The sequence below is a fragment of the Hibiscus syriacus genome, unplaced genomic scaffold (assembly GCF_006381635.1).
Source record: "Hibiscus syriacus cultivar Baekdansim isolate YM2019G1 unplaced genomic scaffold, ASM638163v2 tig00110445_pilon, whole genome shotgun sequence".
NCBI classification, from domain to species: domain Eukaryota; kingdom Viridiplantae; phylum Streptophyta; class Magnoliopsida; order Malvales; family Malvaceae; genus Hibiscus; species Hibiscus syriacus.
Window position 1 is genome coordinate 23803 of NW_024062740.1, and position 17368 is coordinate 41170.

The 17368-nt window shown below is 34.4% G+C and overlaps 1 protein-coding gene, 2 long non-coding RNA genes and 1 pseudogene across 3 annotated transcripts; 3 read left to right on the forward strand and 1 right to left on the reverse strand.

Annotated features, from left to right (window-relative positions):
- Positions 1-1148: 1148 nt before the first annotated feature.
- LOC120125865 lies at positions 1149-2105 on the reverse strand. Its single transcript, XR_005516405.1, has 3 exons — positions 2035-2105; positions 1287-1348; positions 1149-1199 (listed from the first exon to the last, which is right to left on the reverse strand). It is a non-coding gene; the product is annotated as an uncharacterized LOC120125865 (long non-coding RNA).
- Positions 2106-3078: 973 nt separating this feature from the next.
- Positions 3079-4862, forward strand: LOC120125842 (annotated as a pseudogene).
- A 1153-nt stretch (positions 4863-6015) lies between these two features.
- Positions 6016-6802, forward strand: LOC120125841. The gene is made up of 2 exons (XR_005516404.1): positions 6016-6056; positions 6646-6802. It is a non-coding gene; the product is annotated as an uncharacterized LOC120125841 (long non-coding RNA).
- A 9754-nt stretch (positions 6803-16556) lies between these two features.
- Positions 16557-16964, forward strand: LOC120125843 (receptor-like protein 43). The gene has a single exon (XM_039144178.1). The coding sequence runs from the start codon at positions 16557-16559 to the stop codon at positions 16962-16964; it is 408 nt and encodes a 135-aa protein (XP_039000109.1).
- The last annotated feature ends 404 nt before the right edge of the window (positions 16965-17368 follow it).

Below are 17368 nucleotides of genomic sequence, written 5' to 3' on the forward strand. Positions count from 1 at the left end.
GAGGATTTCTTGATGCAAGGTCGGACCACGTTTCATGTGGTTCGAGGGCTGCTTATATGAATTACATTGACTTGGACCTTGGTGTGATGGAATTGATAGACACTAATGTATCATCGGTAGATGCAGTCGAAATTGCTCGAGTTTGGAATGAAAAATATTTTTTGAATAATTACGATAGATTGGTGAAAGCTAAGACATCGATCAATCCGAATAACATTTTCAAACACCAACAGGGGATTCCTCCGACCACCGCCATGATCGGTTACAAGGCACATAGCTTCTAATCATGGTAAAAACTGGAATTGAATTATTGATTTCTGAAAGGTTGGAGTGTACTTTTATCATTGGCTGAATTACAATGTACAATTTTTTGAAAGGATTAAAGAGAAATTATACTATTAGAGAGTGTGATTCGAATTCCATCTGATCCGGTTTAAAAGAATTATCATCCTGCAAGTCTAATGAAGAATTAAAATATATGTAAAATTAGAATTTGTGATGGAAATAAAAAATATATATTTATATTAAAATCATAATTTTTAAAAATCACAAAATTATAAATTGTGTTTTAAAATTTATGATTAAAATATGTTTTCAATTCAAGTACTTCAATTAACTAAAATTAAATTATTTATTTTTTCCAGTTTCAAAATCATAGCTTAATCGTTGGCGCTAATAGTTTCGAATTTTCACATCACGTATATACGTATATCAGCTACTTAAAGAAAGGATTGAAAATGTCGAGATTCGAATCTCAAATTTATTGAATGCTATCTCCTAAAAGATACGGCTTAAACCGACTACTCAAAGTCGTGAATCCGCGAGTCCGGTTGTACTATATGATCATGCTTATAACCATCATTAGAACACCAAAAATGGTAGCAAAAAAAAACCCCAGCAAGACAACATTGTCAAAACAAAGGGATGAAATAAGGTTAAAAGTTCTCAAGGTTTCTGAATCCGAAACATGGTGACGACATCTTTGAGCAAAGATAAAAGAAAAACAAGACAAAATGGTTGCGTCCGGAAAGATGGAAAGAAAGAAACCGATGAAAGTTTTTACCATCCCTTCGTCACAACAGAGTTGCGATCGGGAAGTCACCCAATTCCATCCATATGTCTTAAATGGCTAGGTCGATTGCTTAACCCGATGTTGGTCGGGTAATCGTGACCTCACTGGTGTTTTTGAAGAACTTACCCTGAATGTTAAGAACGAAACATAATTAAACTTAATCGATGGTGAATTTGACAAGCATAGAATTTAGAACGAAAACTCGAGAGCACACCTGATCGGCTGAGTTCCTAGCACCAATCCACTACAACTCAATGCAACAATGGCACTTTCCGCCTGTCCAAAAACAGGAGTTCAGTCAAGGCACAAAGCCAATTTAATTCATCGATTTTATGTGCATGCAAAAACAAATCCGGATGATGACTGATTTAATGTAAAAGTGTATGAAGTAACATGTCGCAGTGGAAAAAAAAGCCGTAGTGTCGGTAAAGAACTCTTGAGATAAACAAACAGTCAGTCTGATCATGCAACCTGATCTTGTAGGATTCCATAAATGACATAGTAGTATAAAAATGAAAAGAAAGTTAAGGTTAGAAGCTTCTCCAGCATTTAGCTGATCTGTGAAAAATCGAAGAGGTTTAAGAATCACATAACTTTATCGAGTGTCTTGCAGTCACATACGTTAAAAGTTGGGCAGAGACTAGACAAGGAAAGCTAAATTACAAAGAATATGACCTCGTTTTAAACCATTTGTCGTAATGGCTGCAAGCTCGCTTACATGTAAATCAGGCCGGCTTTCACAATAATCTCACACAAAACACTAAAATCGAGCCACTTGATTTTAGTCAAGCATATCACCTTACTTAAAGCGTCTAGATTTGCAGTAATAGTTTGCAAAGCGACATGGATGACATATTACAAATAAATATATATATCTACACTAATTAGAACCAGTGGCGGAAACATAGTTTTACATTTTGAACCGAACATTTTCAACATCAATCCAGGAAACACGAACTTACCATGGCAAATTCAACAAAAGAAATACGAGTTGAATGCACATTGTCCCATAAAATCCTCAAGCGAGTGATCTGAACAAAATGAAGAGAAACAACAAGAGCTCTTCGTAACACGACAAAATGGCATGAGAAAAATGAAGCCTTATGCAAAACCAAAACAACTGAGAGCCAGAAAGTTATTCATCCATACCCTAGGGAGAAATGTAGGGTTCACAGGCAGGATGGCAATTTTTGATGACAAGACCTTAACTGGATAAAACCCAAGCATCGTACCATCAAGGCTCAGAGCAGCTCTCGCACCTTCTGTTAAAAGGAAGTTCGTGAAGAATGTAACATGTTAATTAAATGTACAAATCAATGAAAGAAAAGTTTTAAGTTCATTCCTTATCAGCTGCTTACTTTCATGCACAGAGGAGAAAAGATAAGACTCGTAGCAAGAGAATTGGGGAAATCAGAGAAAGAGTTAGGGATTTGGAATTGGGAATGGGCTACACGTTCTATAGCCCATTAATGATAGGAAACAGCTTGCTTAGTTGTCCAGGTTGTTATACCCAGTACAACACATTGTAAACAAATAAGACCATGTACTAAGGAGATGATTTTTATGAAAGTATTGAATGAACGTTTCTTTTCTGAATTCTCTCTTCTTTTCTCTATTTTCCTTCAATAATTCTCTATTTCTCTTAAGATCATAACAAATTGGTATCCAAAGTCACAACTCCTGACAAAGCAATGGTTGCATCCTCTGTTTTTTTTTTTTTTTTTTTGCGATTCAACATCAGATTGAAGACTTATCAGAGCTAGTGAAGCAAGATCAGTACCTGGAGACAAGGATTGCAATGAATAAGGGTCGTTTGGAGCAGATTCTAAGGGACTTGACAAGAAGGACAGATGATCAGGAACCACTCGGAAACTGAACTAATTCATGGAGAGAGAAAAATGGGTCAGGTTTCACTTGGTGAGTCTAAACCCTTCTTCTTTACTCCTAAAAAAATATTATCAATGACAATAGAATAAACATATGATGTTTCACAAGTGTTTGATAAAATGTCAGCAATAGTAGAACATGTGGTATTCCTATCCATCACCGGTTCCATGAAGGTTGATTCACGGCTACAACAAAAACAAACCACGGAAGATGACAAGGCTATTATGAGAGCTGAGTTAAATTTTGAACAGGGACATCAACTTCAAAATCAAATGAAGATTCGAGAAGAATGGGGAAAGAGAACTACCATTTACTATGATACGGGGTGGAGGAGAAACCATCATCAATTGAGAAATGTACACCATGATCCAAGATCATTTGTACTTGAAATTGGGACTGAAGAGATGCCACCTTATGTTATAGCTAGTGCGAGTCAGCAATTTAAATATTTAGTGTCACAACTTCTGGATAAGCGTAGATTGAATCACGGTGGCATACATTATTTTGGCACTCCTCGGAGAGTAGTGATATCTTTTGAAAATCTCTTTCCTAAGCAAGTCGAGAATGAACTTGAGGTTCCGGAACCTCCGGTTTCAAAAGCCTTTGACCTACAGGGAAATCCTACAAAGGTTGCTGAAGGTTTTTTTCGCAGATATGTTGTTCCACTGGACTCTATGTTCAGAATGGTAGATGGTAAAACAGAGTATATTTATGCTTGTGTAAAAGAATTTTCCCGAATTGCTTTGGAGGTTTTATCTGACGAGTTACCTGGAATGCTTGCTAAAATATCTTTCCTGAAGTCCATGCGTTGGAACTCGCAGGTCTTTTTCAGCAGACATATTCGTTGGATCATGTCCCTCCAAGGAGATGCAGTGGTTCCATTTGCACTTGCTGGGATTTTGAGTGGAAACTTATCTTATGGTCTTTTTAATATTCCAAAAGTTGCTATTATAGTAGAAAGTGCGGAATCTTATCCTAGTATAATAAAGAGTGCTGGAATTGATATTGATATTAAGGATGGAAAGAAAACAATTTTGGAGCGCTCACATTTATTAACAAACAGTGTCAAAGGGAACATAGTTTTTCAAGAAAGCTTGTTCAACGAGGTTGTAAATCTTGTTGAAGCACTTATTCCAGTGCTTGGAAAGTTTAAAAAGCCTTTCTAGAGCTTCTGGGTGATCAATTAACTATGGTTATACAGAAACACCAAAAGTATTTTGCTATTACTGATGATAATAGAAAGTTGTTGCCCTATTTCATTGCAGTGGCAAATGGAGCAATCAATGAGATGGTGGTGATAAAAGGAAATGAAGTTGTTCTTAGAGCTTGATATGAAGATGCCAAAATTTTCTATGAGCTAGATACAAATAAAAAATTTAAGGATTTTTGTAGTCAACTGAAGGGGAATCTTTTCCATGAAAAGTTAGGAACAATGCTGGACAAGATGATGCGAGTTGAAAACATGGTTTGCAAACTAAGCGTGGAATTTGGAGTTGAAGAAGATATGCTTCTGATTGTTAAGGAGGTTGCATCTCTTGCCATGTCAGATTTTGCTACTGCTGTTGTCGTCGAATTTACTTTACTCTCTAGCATAATGGCCCGTCATTATGCATCTAGAGATGTCTATTCAGATCAGATTATCGAGGCCTTGTTAGAGATCACACTTCCTAGGTTTTCTGGAGATGTGCTTCCAAATGGTGATGTGAGAAGAGACTTGGATGATATTGGAGCAGCATGCATTGAAGTTCATGCTTTGAACAAGTTTCCTTATTCAAAGCTTGATTCAAGGTTTATTGGGATTAATCATGGTTTCAAGAAGCCAAGTGATTTAGCTTTAGAATTTGGGGTAGCAAATCAAACTGGTACCAAGTGGGTGCTTACACTGGCAAGGGCATTGCTCTAGAAAGGTGAGTTTTGTATGCAAATTTTTTTCACAGAGATTGAACAAAATGGGATGCACATCATTATAAGGAAGAAATTGTTTGATCTTTGGGGACAAGGATCATTTCAAGGGAAGGGGAATGTCATAACTATATGGGAAGTCAACAAAGAAAGCAGCAGGAATCGATTACTAAAACAACAACTTTTGAATCTGAAATTTTTTCAGAAGACTCAAGCAAGGTTGAAATTTTTTGCTAAAATTTAATTGACAGACAGAGGTATAAAAACAGAGGACAGAATTTACCTGAAGTTTTGGTCTTACCATCAAACCTCACTTGCTCTTCGAAAAGGATTAAGGCTGACAGCAATGGTCTATGGTACCTACATCGCTTTACATTGCATGGGGTTAGTAGCATATAACTTGTTATATGAGTCCTCGAAGGTGCAAACAGTGAATTATGATAGTTTGTTGAAAAAGGAATCTGGGGATCAACACATTACCTCATTGGATCCTTTCAAGTTTGGACATAAAGGACAATTGAAGGTCCAATCTGCTATGAAGTTTGACAAACATAGGGAGAAGAAGTACAATCAGCTGCAGTGGATGAACTTACGGTTGGAAAACGTCATTGGGGTAAACTATATTGTGCTTAAGGCACAATTATTAGGTTCGGAAAACAAATACTATACAACTAAAAACTATCAAACACTCATCAGTCAAAACCAGAAGAAAAAAATAGGAAAATGCAATTGAAAAATGTAAATGATGAGTGGGGAAAAAAAGAATACCCTTCTATTGGAGTAATTCTCACTCCCTTGCTTGTTAACAGGGACCTGATTAAAATCACCAGTTTTGGTAAGAAAATAATACATTTTTTAACTTTTTATTAGGCCAAACTTGTGCAAGATATATAATGTCGAATTGATGAAAATAATAAAACGCATTCATGTCATGCAATTGGATGTGGAGATCACTAAACCAATTGTACACATTTCTCAAGTCATATTATTTAATATGAGACAAATAGAGTATACAAGTTCTAGTTCAAAATTACCTAAATTCTAAAAATATAAACATAAAGATAATCACACTACTATAGACATAACGTCAAATTATTTTGACAAAATTAATTTTACATTTTAGATACAATTCCATCGGTTATCGGAAATATAATTTCTCTAAAAATTATTGATTTTTCAAATAACAACTTGACAAGTATAATATGATTTTCCTTCCTCTTTTTGTTCTTTTCTAATATATTCATTAATTAGTCATAAAAAATTTGTCATTTGACGTATCCTTTTGTATTCAAACATAAATCATTTAAATATTAAACTTAGATAAATCCATTCTAAAATTATTTAAATTTAAAATATCTTAATGATCTAAATCATTAAGTTATGATACATCAAAAGAAATGATCAAAATCCTTTTCAATATCAACTTTTTTTTATTTAGTTGGAAAATTTTCTGTCCAAAATTTGGTAATTTGTTGAATGTCATGTGATATCCAAGTGAATTTTTCAAAAATATATTTGCTGATTCTCAAGCAAAAATGATATTTGTTTTACATACCTAACTGTTGGAAAGTGTACCGATTTGCAATTGTCATCTTTTTGTTTAATGAGAAAAATATTTAAAATCATTTTAAAAACAATTATATATTTTACTACAATTCAGGCTCCATAAATGGTATTGTAAGAAAAGGCGTGATGTTGTTAAGTAAATTAACAAGCATTTTTTTTATTTGTTTCAAAGATTATTCAAACTTCTGATTCAAACTCTATTTCAAATTTTTTGCGAGGCCAAATTCCTTCCTCATTATGCAATTTGAGTTCCCTTATGGTTCTCTTTTTATCGAACAATAGTTTGGATGGAACAAATCCGGAATGCATTGGAAACTTGAGTTCTTCCCTTTCATACCTTGATCTACGGATGAATAATTTTCATGGTAAAATACCTGAAAATTTTGCTGAAGGTTGCAGTTTAATTTTTTTTTCTAATAAGCAACAACCAAGTCGAAGGGTCACTACCACGATCTTTGGGTAATTGTAAAGATTTGAAGCTTCTTGATGTTGGGAACAACTATTTAAATGACACTTTCCCAAATTAGTTAGGAAATTTGGATCAGTTACAAGTGCTTGACTTGAGATAGAACAGATTCTATGGTAAGGTGGATAGTGTTGAAAACATTTTGATCCTTCGATATAACAAATTAAGTATAAATGAATTTTAAGATTTTACAAATGATTTTCTAAGTATATTCGATTTAATTACTCGAATATCAAAATATTACTCCAAGTCTTTTAAAGATCAATTTCAATCCTTACTAAAGTGTAAAATTGAGTTTTAATCTTAAAAAAATTTTGAAACAATTTTCACAAAGTATTTCGAACAAAAAACGAGCCAAAAATCAATTTTTCAAAGTAGTGTACCGATGCACCATTTAATGCATCGATGCACCCTTTAATTAATTGAACTTCGAATGGCTTTTGTGTACCGATGCACATACCATGCATCGATGCACTCCATGTGTTATTGAAACATCGAATAATTTTAGTGTACCGATGCACAGACCATGCATCGATGCACTCTTGGCTCTTTTGAAACATCGAATGAAATTAATGTACCGATGCACTAAGTCTTATAACGGTCGAAATATTTGAATTTTACACATAGTGTACCGATGCACTATCCCTATGCATCGATGCACACGCTCCCAACTGTTTTATTTAATTGTTTTCACACAATAATGGCTCTATTGACTCCACCAATGATCCCCAATGTTTAGAAGTGATCCAAGGAGTATTTAAACAAGCTTAGGAGCCATTGATCAACAACAATTTAGAAGAGAAGCCAGAGAATCAAAGAGAAAGCATCAAATCTCAAGTTTGAGCATTTTCAAGCCTATTTCATTCAATATTCATTTTTAAGCCTATTTCATTCAATATTCATTTTTAAGCCTATTTCATTCAATATTCATTTTTGCTTTCAAGAACACTTATTGTGCTCAATTGTATTATTCTTGAGTGTTCTTTCTTTGTTCTATAATTGTGCAAACACTTTGCCTTGTGAGGTTTTTCTTGTAAGTTTGCAAATTTGTGTATTTCTCTTTTGGAGAGAGTGTTCTCAAGAATTTGGGGTATAATTCTTGAGGGATTTGTAAGGTTACTCTTTGTACTCAAAAGAAAGACAAATTAGTGAATTTGTGGAAAATCTTTAGTGTGGATAGCTAAGGTAGTGGACGTAGACTTTGGTTGAGAAAGTCGAACCACTCTAAATCGTTGTGCAAATATTTTCAATTTTCTGCAAAAGCTTCCACCAAAATTTTTATTGCCAATTCACCCCCTCTTGGCCGATTTCGTTGATCGATTAACTCAACAATTGGTATCAGAGCCTCACTCATTTGAAGGTTTAATCGCCTCTTGAGTCGATTCGGGAAGAGTTACATCGATATTCAAGTCATCAATGGCCGGTACTTCAAACTTCGACGTCGTTCTTGATTCAATGACCGTCAACAAGACTCCTTTCTTCAATAGATCTAATTATGTTTATTGGAAGAATATAATGATATACTTCATTCAAGCAAGTGACATGGGAGCATGGAATATCATAGAAGACGGATACATCAAACCTTCCACTCATCCAAGATTGTGGAGTGAATGAGAGACAAGAATGTTCCAGCTCAACTCCAAAGTTATCCATATTATATTTTGTGCTCTTGGATCAGATGAATACGGGAGAGTTTCATCTTTTACAACCACCAAGGAGATATGAGATAAACTACAAGTCACTCATGAAGGCACAGACGAGGTAAAAGAATCTAAAATTAGTTTCTTAACTCATAGCTATGAAAATTTCAGGATGAAACCGGATGAAGATATCAAAGCTGTGACGAATAGATTTTCAACGATTATCAATGGTCTCAAATCATATGGAGAGATCATTCCAAACAATAAGCTTGTAAGGAAGTTAGTTTACTCTCTTCCGAAAGCTTGGCAATCAAAGAAAACGATAATCATCGAGGCTAAAAACTTAAAGTCTTTAACTCTCGAAGAGTTAATTGGTTCACTCCTCACTCATGAAATGATGCTTCAAGATGAGGTAGACCTCGAGAAGATTGTTGAGACAAAGAAGGAGACAGAGAAGAAGAAGAACGTTGGAGTTGCTCTCAAATCTACAAGAGATGAGAGTGATTCGGATGAAGATGACGATGACGAGGAAATGGCATTATTTTTCAAACGGTTCAGAAAATTAATAAGGCCCAACCGAGGAAGAAAATTCAAAAATGAACCAAAGGAGAAGGACCCTATCATTTGCTATGAGTGCAAAAAGTCGGGACATGTCAAATATTATTGCCCACAATTAAAGAAAAAATGTCAATCTAATAAGAAGCACAAGGCTCATGTGGCTACATGGAGTAATGAAGAAGGTTCCAATGAAGAGGAACAAGAAGTGGCAAACTTGTGCTTGATGGTCATCAGGGAAAGCTCTAAGAAAAAGGAGCATTGCTACAAGGCACAGGAAACAAATTCAAACTCATGGTACCTTGATAGTGGATGCTCAAGATACATGATCGGAGACAAGAGCTGGTTCATAGAGCTTAACGACAAAAATGGAGGAGAGGTGCCTTTTGGTGATAATCCAAAAGGTCACATTGAAGGTATAGGTACTATAGGTAATACCTTTACCATACAAATTAAAAATGTTTTATATGTGAATGGCTTAAAGCATAATCTATTGAGTATTAGTCAATTATGCGATAAGGGATACAATGTCATGTTTGAAACTAATGGTTGTAAAGTCGTTGACATTATATCTAATCGCATTATGCTTGTTGGTCATAGAATAGGAAACATATACATGGTGCATTTAGACTCTATTAATTTATGCCTAGTTGCTAAGGATGAACATGATTGTTGGTTATAACATAGGAGACTAAGACATGCTAGCATGAGTGTTTTACAATGACTAATTCAAGGAGATTTAGTTAGAGGGTTGCCAAAACTAAAATTTGATAATGATAAAATATGTGATGCTTGTGATAAAGGAAAACAAAAGCGAGTTCCTTTTAAATCTATTAATGACGTATCCACCAGTAGAGTATTACAATTGATCCATATAGATCTTTTTGGGCCAACTAGAACTAATAGCTTGGGTGGAAAACAATATGCATTTGTCTTGGTAGATGACTATTCTAGATATACTTGGGTTCTATTCTTAAGTACTAAATATGAATCATTAGATCATTTCATCACATTTTCAAAAGTAATCTAAAACGAAAAAGGTTACTCCATCATTAGTGTTAGGAGTGATCATGGAACTGAATTTGAAAATCTTGGATTTACTAAGTTTTGTAATTCTAATGGCATTAGCCATAATGTTTCAGCACCTAGAACCCCTCAACAAAATGGATTTGTTGAGAGAAAAAATCGAACTTTAGAAGAAATGGCTAGAACCATGCTTTGTGAAAATAATTTGCCAAAATATTTTTGGACGGAAGCCACAAATACCGCTTGTTATGTTGTAAGTCGAGTAATGATTAGGTCAATTTTAAAGAAAACTCCATATGAAATTTTCAAAAATAAAAAGCCTAACATTAGTTATTTTCATCCTTTTGGATGTAAATGTTTTGTTTTAAACAACGGTAAAGAAAACCTTGGCAAATTTGATGCTAAAAGTGATGAACGAATGTTTCTAGGTTATTCCTTAAATTCTAAAGCTTATCGGGTATTTAATAAAAGAACTTTAGTGGTAGAAGAGTCTATACATGTTGTTTTCGATGATAATCCCATTCCGAGGAAGGATTCTTGTGTTGATGATGACGTAGGTATTATAAAAGTAAATGACGTTAGACATGACATTGGAGAACCATCATCAAAGAAAGAAACGAAAGATGAGGAAACTCACGACCCTCTCGAGAATCCAAACATTGAAGAAAGGGAAGTCTCTTATCCAAGAGAGTACAACTATGTCAAGGATGGTGAAATTATAGGTGATCCATCAAAGGGGTAACAACTCGATCTTCTCTTAGAAATATTTGTAATTATGTTGCATTAATTTCATGCATAGAGCCTAAGAACATTAAAGAAGCATTAAATGATTAACATTGGATTATGGCTATGCAAGAATAATTGAATCAATTCGAGAGAAGTAAAGTATGGACATTAGTTGAAAGGCCTAGTAATAAATCTATTGTAGGTACTAGATGGGTATTTAGGAATAAGCTTAATGAAAGTGGTAATATAGTGAGGAACAAGGCTAGACTTGTTGCTCAAGGCTATACTCAAGAAGAAGGCATAGACTATGATGAAACATACGCTCCCGTAGCAAGGATGGAAGCAATTCGAATGTTATTAGCATTTGCATGTTTCAATTAATTTAAATTATATCAAATGGATGTTAAAAGTGCATTTTTAAATGGTTTTATAAAAGAAGAAGTGTATGTGGAACAACCTCCTGGTTTTGAAGATTCAAAATTTCCAGATCATGTTTTTAAATTGACAAAAATGCTTTATGGTTTAAAACAAGCTCTTAGAGCTTGGTATGAAAGACTGTCAATTTTTTTTAATTGAAAAAGGTTTTTCAAAAGGGAAGGTTGACACTACATTGTTTTTAAAGCATAAAGGTAAAGATTTATTAGTAGTTCAAATTTATGTTGACGATATAATATTTGGCTCTACTAATGATGCTCTTTGCAAAGAATTTTCTAAGCTAATGCAGAGTGAATTCGAGATGAACATGATGGGGGAGCTCTCATTTTTCTTGGGACTCCAAATCAAGCAAAGAAAAGATGGCATCTTCATCAATCAAGCTAAGTACGTCAAGGATATGCTCAAGAAGTTTGGATTGGAAAATGGGAAACCTCATGCCACTCCAATGAGTTCTTCTACAAAGCTTGACAAAGATGAAGGAGGTAAATGTGTGGATGTTAAATTGTATAGGTCAGTGAATGGCTCTTTTCTTTATCTAATCGCAACTAGACCGGACATTATGTTTAGTGTTTGCTTATATGCTAGAGACTCCTAGTTTAGGACTTTGGTATCCTAGAGACTCTTTAGATACCTTAAGGACACACATTTACTAGCTGTTAAGAGAATCTTTAGATACCTTAAGGACACTCCTAGTTTAGGACTTTTGTATCCTAGAGACTCTAGTTTTAGCTTGCATGCCTTCTCTGATGCGGATTATGGAGGATGCAAAATAGATAGGAAAAAGCACCTCCGGTACTTGCCAATTCCTAGGAAATATGTTGATTTTGTGGTTTTCAAAGAAACAAAATTATGTTGCATTATTTACCACTGAAGCTGAATACATTTCAGCCGGTAGTTGTTGTGCACAAGTTTTATGGATGAAACAACAACTTTTTAATTATGGAATTGAAGTAGATACCATACCTATCAAGTGTGACAATACTAGTGCTATTTGTCTCACTAATAATCCCATCCAACACTCTAGAACTAAGCACATTGAAATTAGACATCATTTCAATAGAGACCATGTCACTAAAGAATATGTAGTTCTAGAATTTGTTGATACTTTGCACCAATTAGCGGATATTTTTACAAAACCTTTAGATAAAGAAAGATTTTGGACACTTAGGAGAGAATTAGGTTTAACTGACCTATCTTCACTTAGTGTTTAAAATAATTTTAGCATTTTTAAATAAAAGATGAAAAATGCTTATAAAAATAACACTTTTGATTGCATTCTTTGCTATTAGTTACGGGGAGTTTATGATTCTTAGTGAAAATTAATTAAATGTTCAAATAATGTTTAAGGATATATTTGATTGATTGAACATAGTTAATTTTCGATCTATGAGTTGCCAATACCACTAGAGCTAATTAATTTAGCATTTGAAGTGTTTAAAACGGATTTTTGACATTTTCGTACATTGTGCATCGATACACTAGACAGCGTACCGATGCATCCCTTGAGTGTGCATCGATACTTCATGTTGATGCACCGATGCATTCCTTGAATATGCATCGATGCACTCTACCGTGCATCGATACACCCGTCGGGTTTTGGGTATTAAATCCCTAAAATTCTTCATTCTCTCAAAACCTTTAAAAAACACTCTCTTATTGTCGTAAGCCTCTCTCAACCCTAAAATCTCCATTTTCTCAAAATCTTCGATTTAAAGTCGGAATCCAACTGTTCTTCAACTTCTAAACCTGTTGGAATCATCAAATTAGTGCAAAAATCATCACATTCTCACAAAATCCGAATTTCTCAAGGTATTTTTCTAAAAACCTTATTTTATTGATTTTTGAACTTAGGACTAGTTTTAATTAGTTCTAGGTTGAAGTAAGTATCGGGAATTGATTGTATAATGTTTAGAAACTAGATTTTACAACTAATTTCATCAAAAACAGACAATTTTCAAAAACAAGTTCGAAATAAAAAAATTATTATATTTCGGAAATTATTGTTTTCATTGATTTTTTTATTTAATTATGTTGTTTTCATGAAAACTATATGTATTATGCTTTTTCAAACATTATTTTCAAAATAGTTTTTCAAAAATTGCCCGTTAGGATTCGGTTTAGAGAACCTTGAATATTGCGGACTCATTTGAGTTTTGTGATTAATTGAAATTGCGTACATGTGTTTCATATTTGCAGGTTACCATATCTATTTCAATTTCTTGAACCATGTCCAATCCTAAATGCCCTAGGTCGTCATTGAGTCTTTCGAGTCAAAACCGACCTCCCATTCCTCTTGCACCGCAAAATCCAAATCTCAATGCACCCGAATTAACCATTCTCAATTCTTGTTTTAACCAACCTGGTCGTCGTAGAGAAGAACTCTATCATAGATACATTGATTCTTTCCAATCATACAAAATCCGGGAAGAACGTATTCCATCTATTCAAGCTATGGTCGATATGAACTTCTGATATCTTCCTATCCTTTGTTCTTGGAAGTTTGATAAACTGTGTCAAATTCAACCCATCGTTTATCACCAATTAGTTTGTATTTTCTACTCAAATGCGGTCTGTGTCCAAAATGATCGTCAAACCGCAACCATAGGAATTCGATCCTATCTTTTAGGTAAATTCATTTTTATTGACTCAGACACAATCGCTAATGCTTTTAGTTTAGATAACGAGGGTCTTGATAATAAGAAAGAGATGGTGGGTACACCCTATTAGTCTAAGGATAGTGTAAGTACCTTAAGAACTCACCATGAGCGATTTCTTCATTTGATGATCTCTTGGTGGTTTAGACCATCCGGAGGTAGGTACTCCTCATTTCGGGTCTTAGATTTATGGTGGATACATTGTATCCAACATAACCGGAAAATAAATTTACCCCAAATCATCTTCGGTGAACTAGTAGATACCGTAAACGTCGTTCCATCCAAAAATATCAAAACTTTAGTTTACGGTTGTCTCCTTAGTAACCTGTTTATCAAACTCGGGATAGAGGTTTCGCTTGATATTCCCATCCCTCTCCATAACCAAATTAATCTCACATCTTTAAAGAAATCGGGATGGACCGAGAAAAATAGTCAATGGGTTCGATCCGTTGAGAAAACATCAGGAGCTAGCTCTTCACGAGCTCCACCTCCATCGGCACCAGCTGCGGACGATGATCCAGAACTTCAACAGCTTATGCAAGATATTGTCGATGTCATACGCGACAATGAGTCGGCGCAGCAAGGAGAACAAGCTCAGTAAGAGGATCAAATGCCTCCCTACTTTCGATCATTTTTGGAGTCATTTGATCTAAGGTTTGCATCCATTGATTCCCATCTTACTGCTATGGGGGCTCAACAATTGGAATTTCAACGAGAGATGCGTGAACGTTTAGATGCGCTCACACTCGAGATGTGAGCACATTATCCTCCTCCTCCCGATCCACCTTTGGATGATTAGGCCTTACCTTGCTTTGTTCTCTTGGATTTAGAACTTATTGTCTTAACATTTTGAATGTTTTTGGATTGATATGCTTGGATGATTATGGATTATTATTTTGGATGTGGATGTTTTGGATATTTGAAATTACATGCTTATATATATATATTTGGTTTGGTTTGAATTTTCATTTTGAGCTTAATGTTTATTAGTTTTGCATCATTTACATAATATTAGAATATGACCAATTACCATTACACATTTGTTTATGAATATTGATTTATGAAACTAATGGCTAGCCTTTCTCTTTCTTGTGATCTTAGCATCTTAAGCTTTAAATTTCTAAATCAATTGGCTAAAGTATTAAAAAAAACCTTGTTTACAAATGTTTTAGAGTCTTTTTGATTTAACAAAAATGGGGAGAATATAGTAAGGGGAGTAATTTACAAAATTGTTTTTCAAATGAAAATCTTAAAATTACTAAAATGTTTTGTTATATCAAAAAGGGGGAGATTGTTGAAAACATTTTGATGTTTCGATATAACAAATTAAGTATAAATGAATTTTAAGATTTTACAAATGACTTTCTAAGTATATTCGATTTAATTACTCGAATATCAAAATATTACCCCAAGTCTTTCAAAGATCAATTTCAATCCTTACTAAAGTGTAAAATTGAGTTTTAATCTTAAAATATTTTTGAAACAATTTTCACAAAGTATTTCGAACCAAAAACGAGCCAAAAATCAATTTTTCAAAGTAGTGTTCTGATGCACCATTTAATGCATCGATGCACCCTTTAATTAATTGAACTTCGAATGGCTTTTGTGTACCGATGCACATACCATGCATCGATGCACTCCATGTGTTATTGAAACATCGAATGATTTTAGTGTACCGATGCACAGACCATGCATCGATGCACTCCTGGCTCTTTTGAAACATCGAATGAAATTAGTGTACCGATGCAACACTAGTGTACCGATGCACTAAATCTTATAACGGTCGAAATATTTGAATTTTACACATAGTGTACCGATGCACTATCCCTATGCATCGATGCACACACGCTCCCAACTGTTTTATTTAATTGTTTTCACACAATAATGGCTCTATTGACTCCACCAATGATCCCCAACGTTTAGAAGTGATCCAAGGAGTATTTAAACAAGCTTAGGAGCCATTGATCAACAACAATTTAGAAGAGAAGCCAGAGAATCAAAGAGAAAGCATCAAATCTCAAGTTTGAGCATTTTCAAGCCTATTTCATTCAATATTCATTTTTAAGCCTATTTCATTCAATATTCATTTTTGCTTTCAAGAACACTTATTGTGCTCAATTGTATTATTCTTGAGTGTTCTTTCTTTGTTCTAGAATTGTGCAAACACTTTGCCTTGTGAGGTTTTTCTTGTAAGTTTGCAAATTTGTGTATTTCTCTTTTGGAGAGAGTGTTCTCAAGAATTTGGGGTATAATTCTTGAGGGATTTGTAAGGTTACTCTTTGTACTCAAAAGAAAGACAAATTAGTGAATTTGTGGAAAATCCTTAGTGTGGATAGCTAAGGTAGTGGACGTAGACTTTGGTTGAGAAAGTCAAACCACTCTAAATCGCTGTGCAAATATTTTCAATTTTCTGTAAAAGCTTCCACCAAAATTTTTATTGTCAATTCACCCCTCTTGGCCGATTCCGTTGATCGATTAACTCAACAGATAGCTCTAATGTTGCCTTCACTCGTTTGCATGTCATTGATCTGTCTCGTAATAACTTCAGTGGCTACCTACCTGTAATTTTTTAAAAAAATTTGCATGCCATTAGAGAATGGAATGGAAAGAAAGTTAAACTAGAGTACATGGAAGATGTAATAGCTGGTGGACCAGTATATAATGTTCCAGGTTTGTCTTTTACAACAAAAGGGTTGGAAACAGAGTTTGAGAAACTATTAACCATATGGACAGCTATTGACTTCTCCGGCAACCAATTCTCAGGAGAAATTCCTAAAACAATTGGAGAGCTTCATTCACTAATTGTCCTAAATCTCTCTAATAATTGTTTAACAGGTCATATCCTATCATCATTAGGTGATTTCTCAGAACTTGAATCATTAGATCTCTCATCAAACAAGCTTCATGGAAGAATTCCAATAGAGTTTACAAATCTTGGATTCCTAGAGATGTTAAACCTTTCTCATAAAAATCTAGAAGGACCCATTCCTAAGGACAAACAATTGGATACTTTCAGTAATGATTCCTGCATATGAAACTTGGGTTTATGTAGATTGTCATTATCAAAAAGTTGTGATAATGATGAGGGAACTCCAGCCAAATTTGATAGAGATGATGATGATGGATTGAATTGGAAATTTTCTATATAGGGTATGGATGTGGGTTGGTGTTGGGATTGAGCATGGGATACATTGTATTCACAACTAGAAAACCATGGTGGTTCATTAAGATCTACGTGAGAGTTCAACAGAGATTTGTAAAAAAGGTAAAAAAGAGAACTCTTTGACGGATTTTTGTTGCAGACCGAGCAGTGGAGATAGCAGAAAATTTCATTCCATGATGGTAGGCAGGCCCTTTTCTATAGTTGTTTCATATGTAGTTTGTCTTCAATAATTTCTAAATAATTAACCCCAAAACTACAAGTATGGTTTCATGTATT

What these genes read in the sequence shown, in the direction of transcription:
- LOC120125843 (XM_039144178.1), top strand. Translation starts at nt 16,557, where the DNA reads ATGGAAGATGTAATAGCTGGTGGACCAGTATATAATGTTCCAGGTTTG.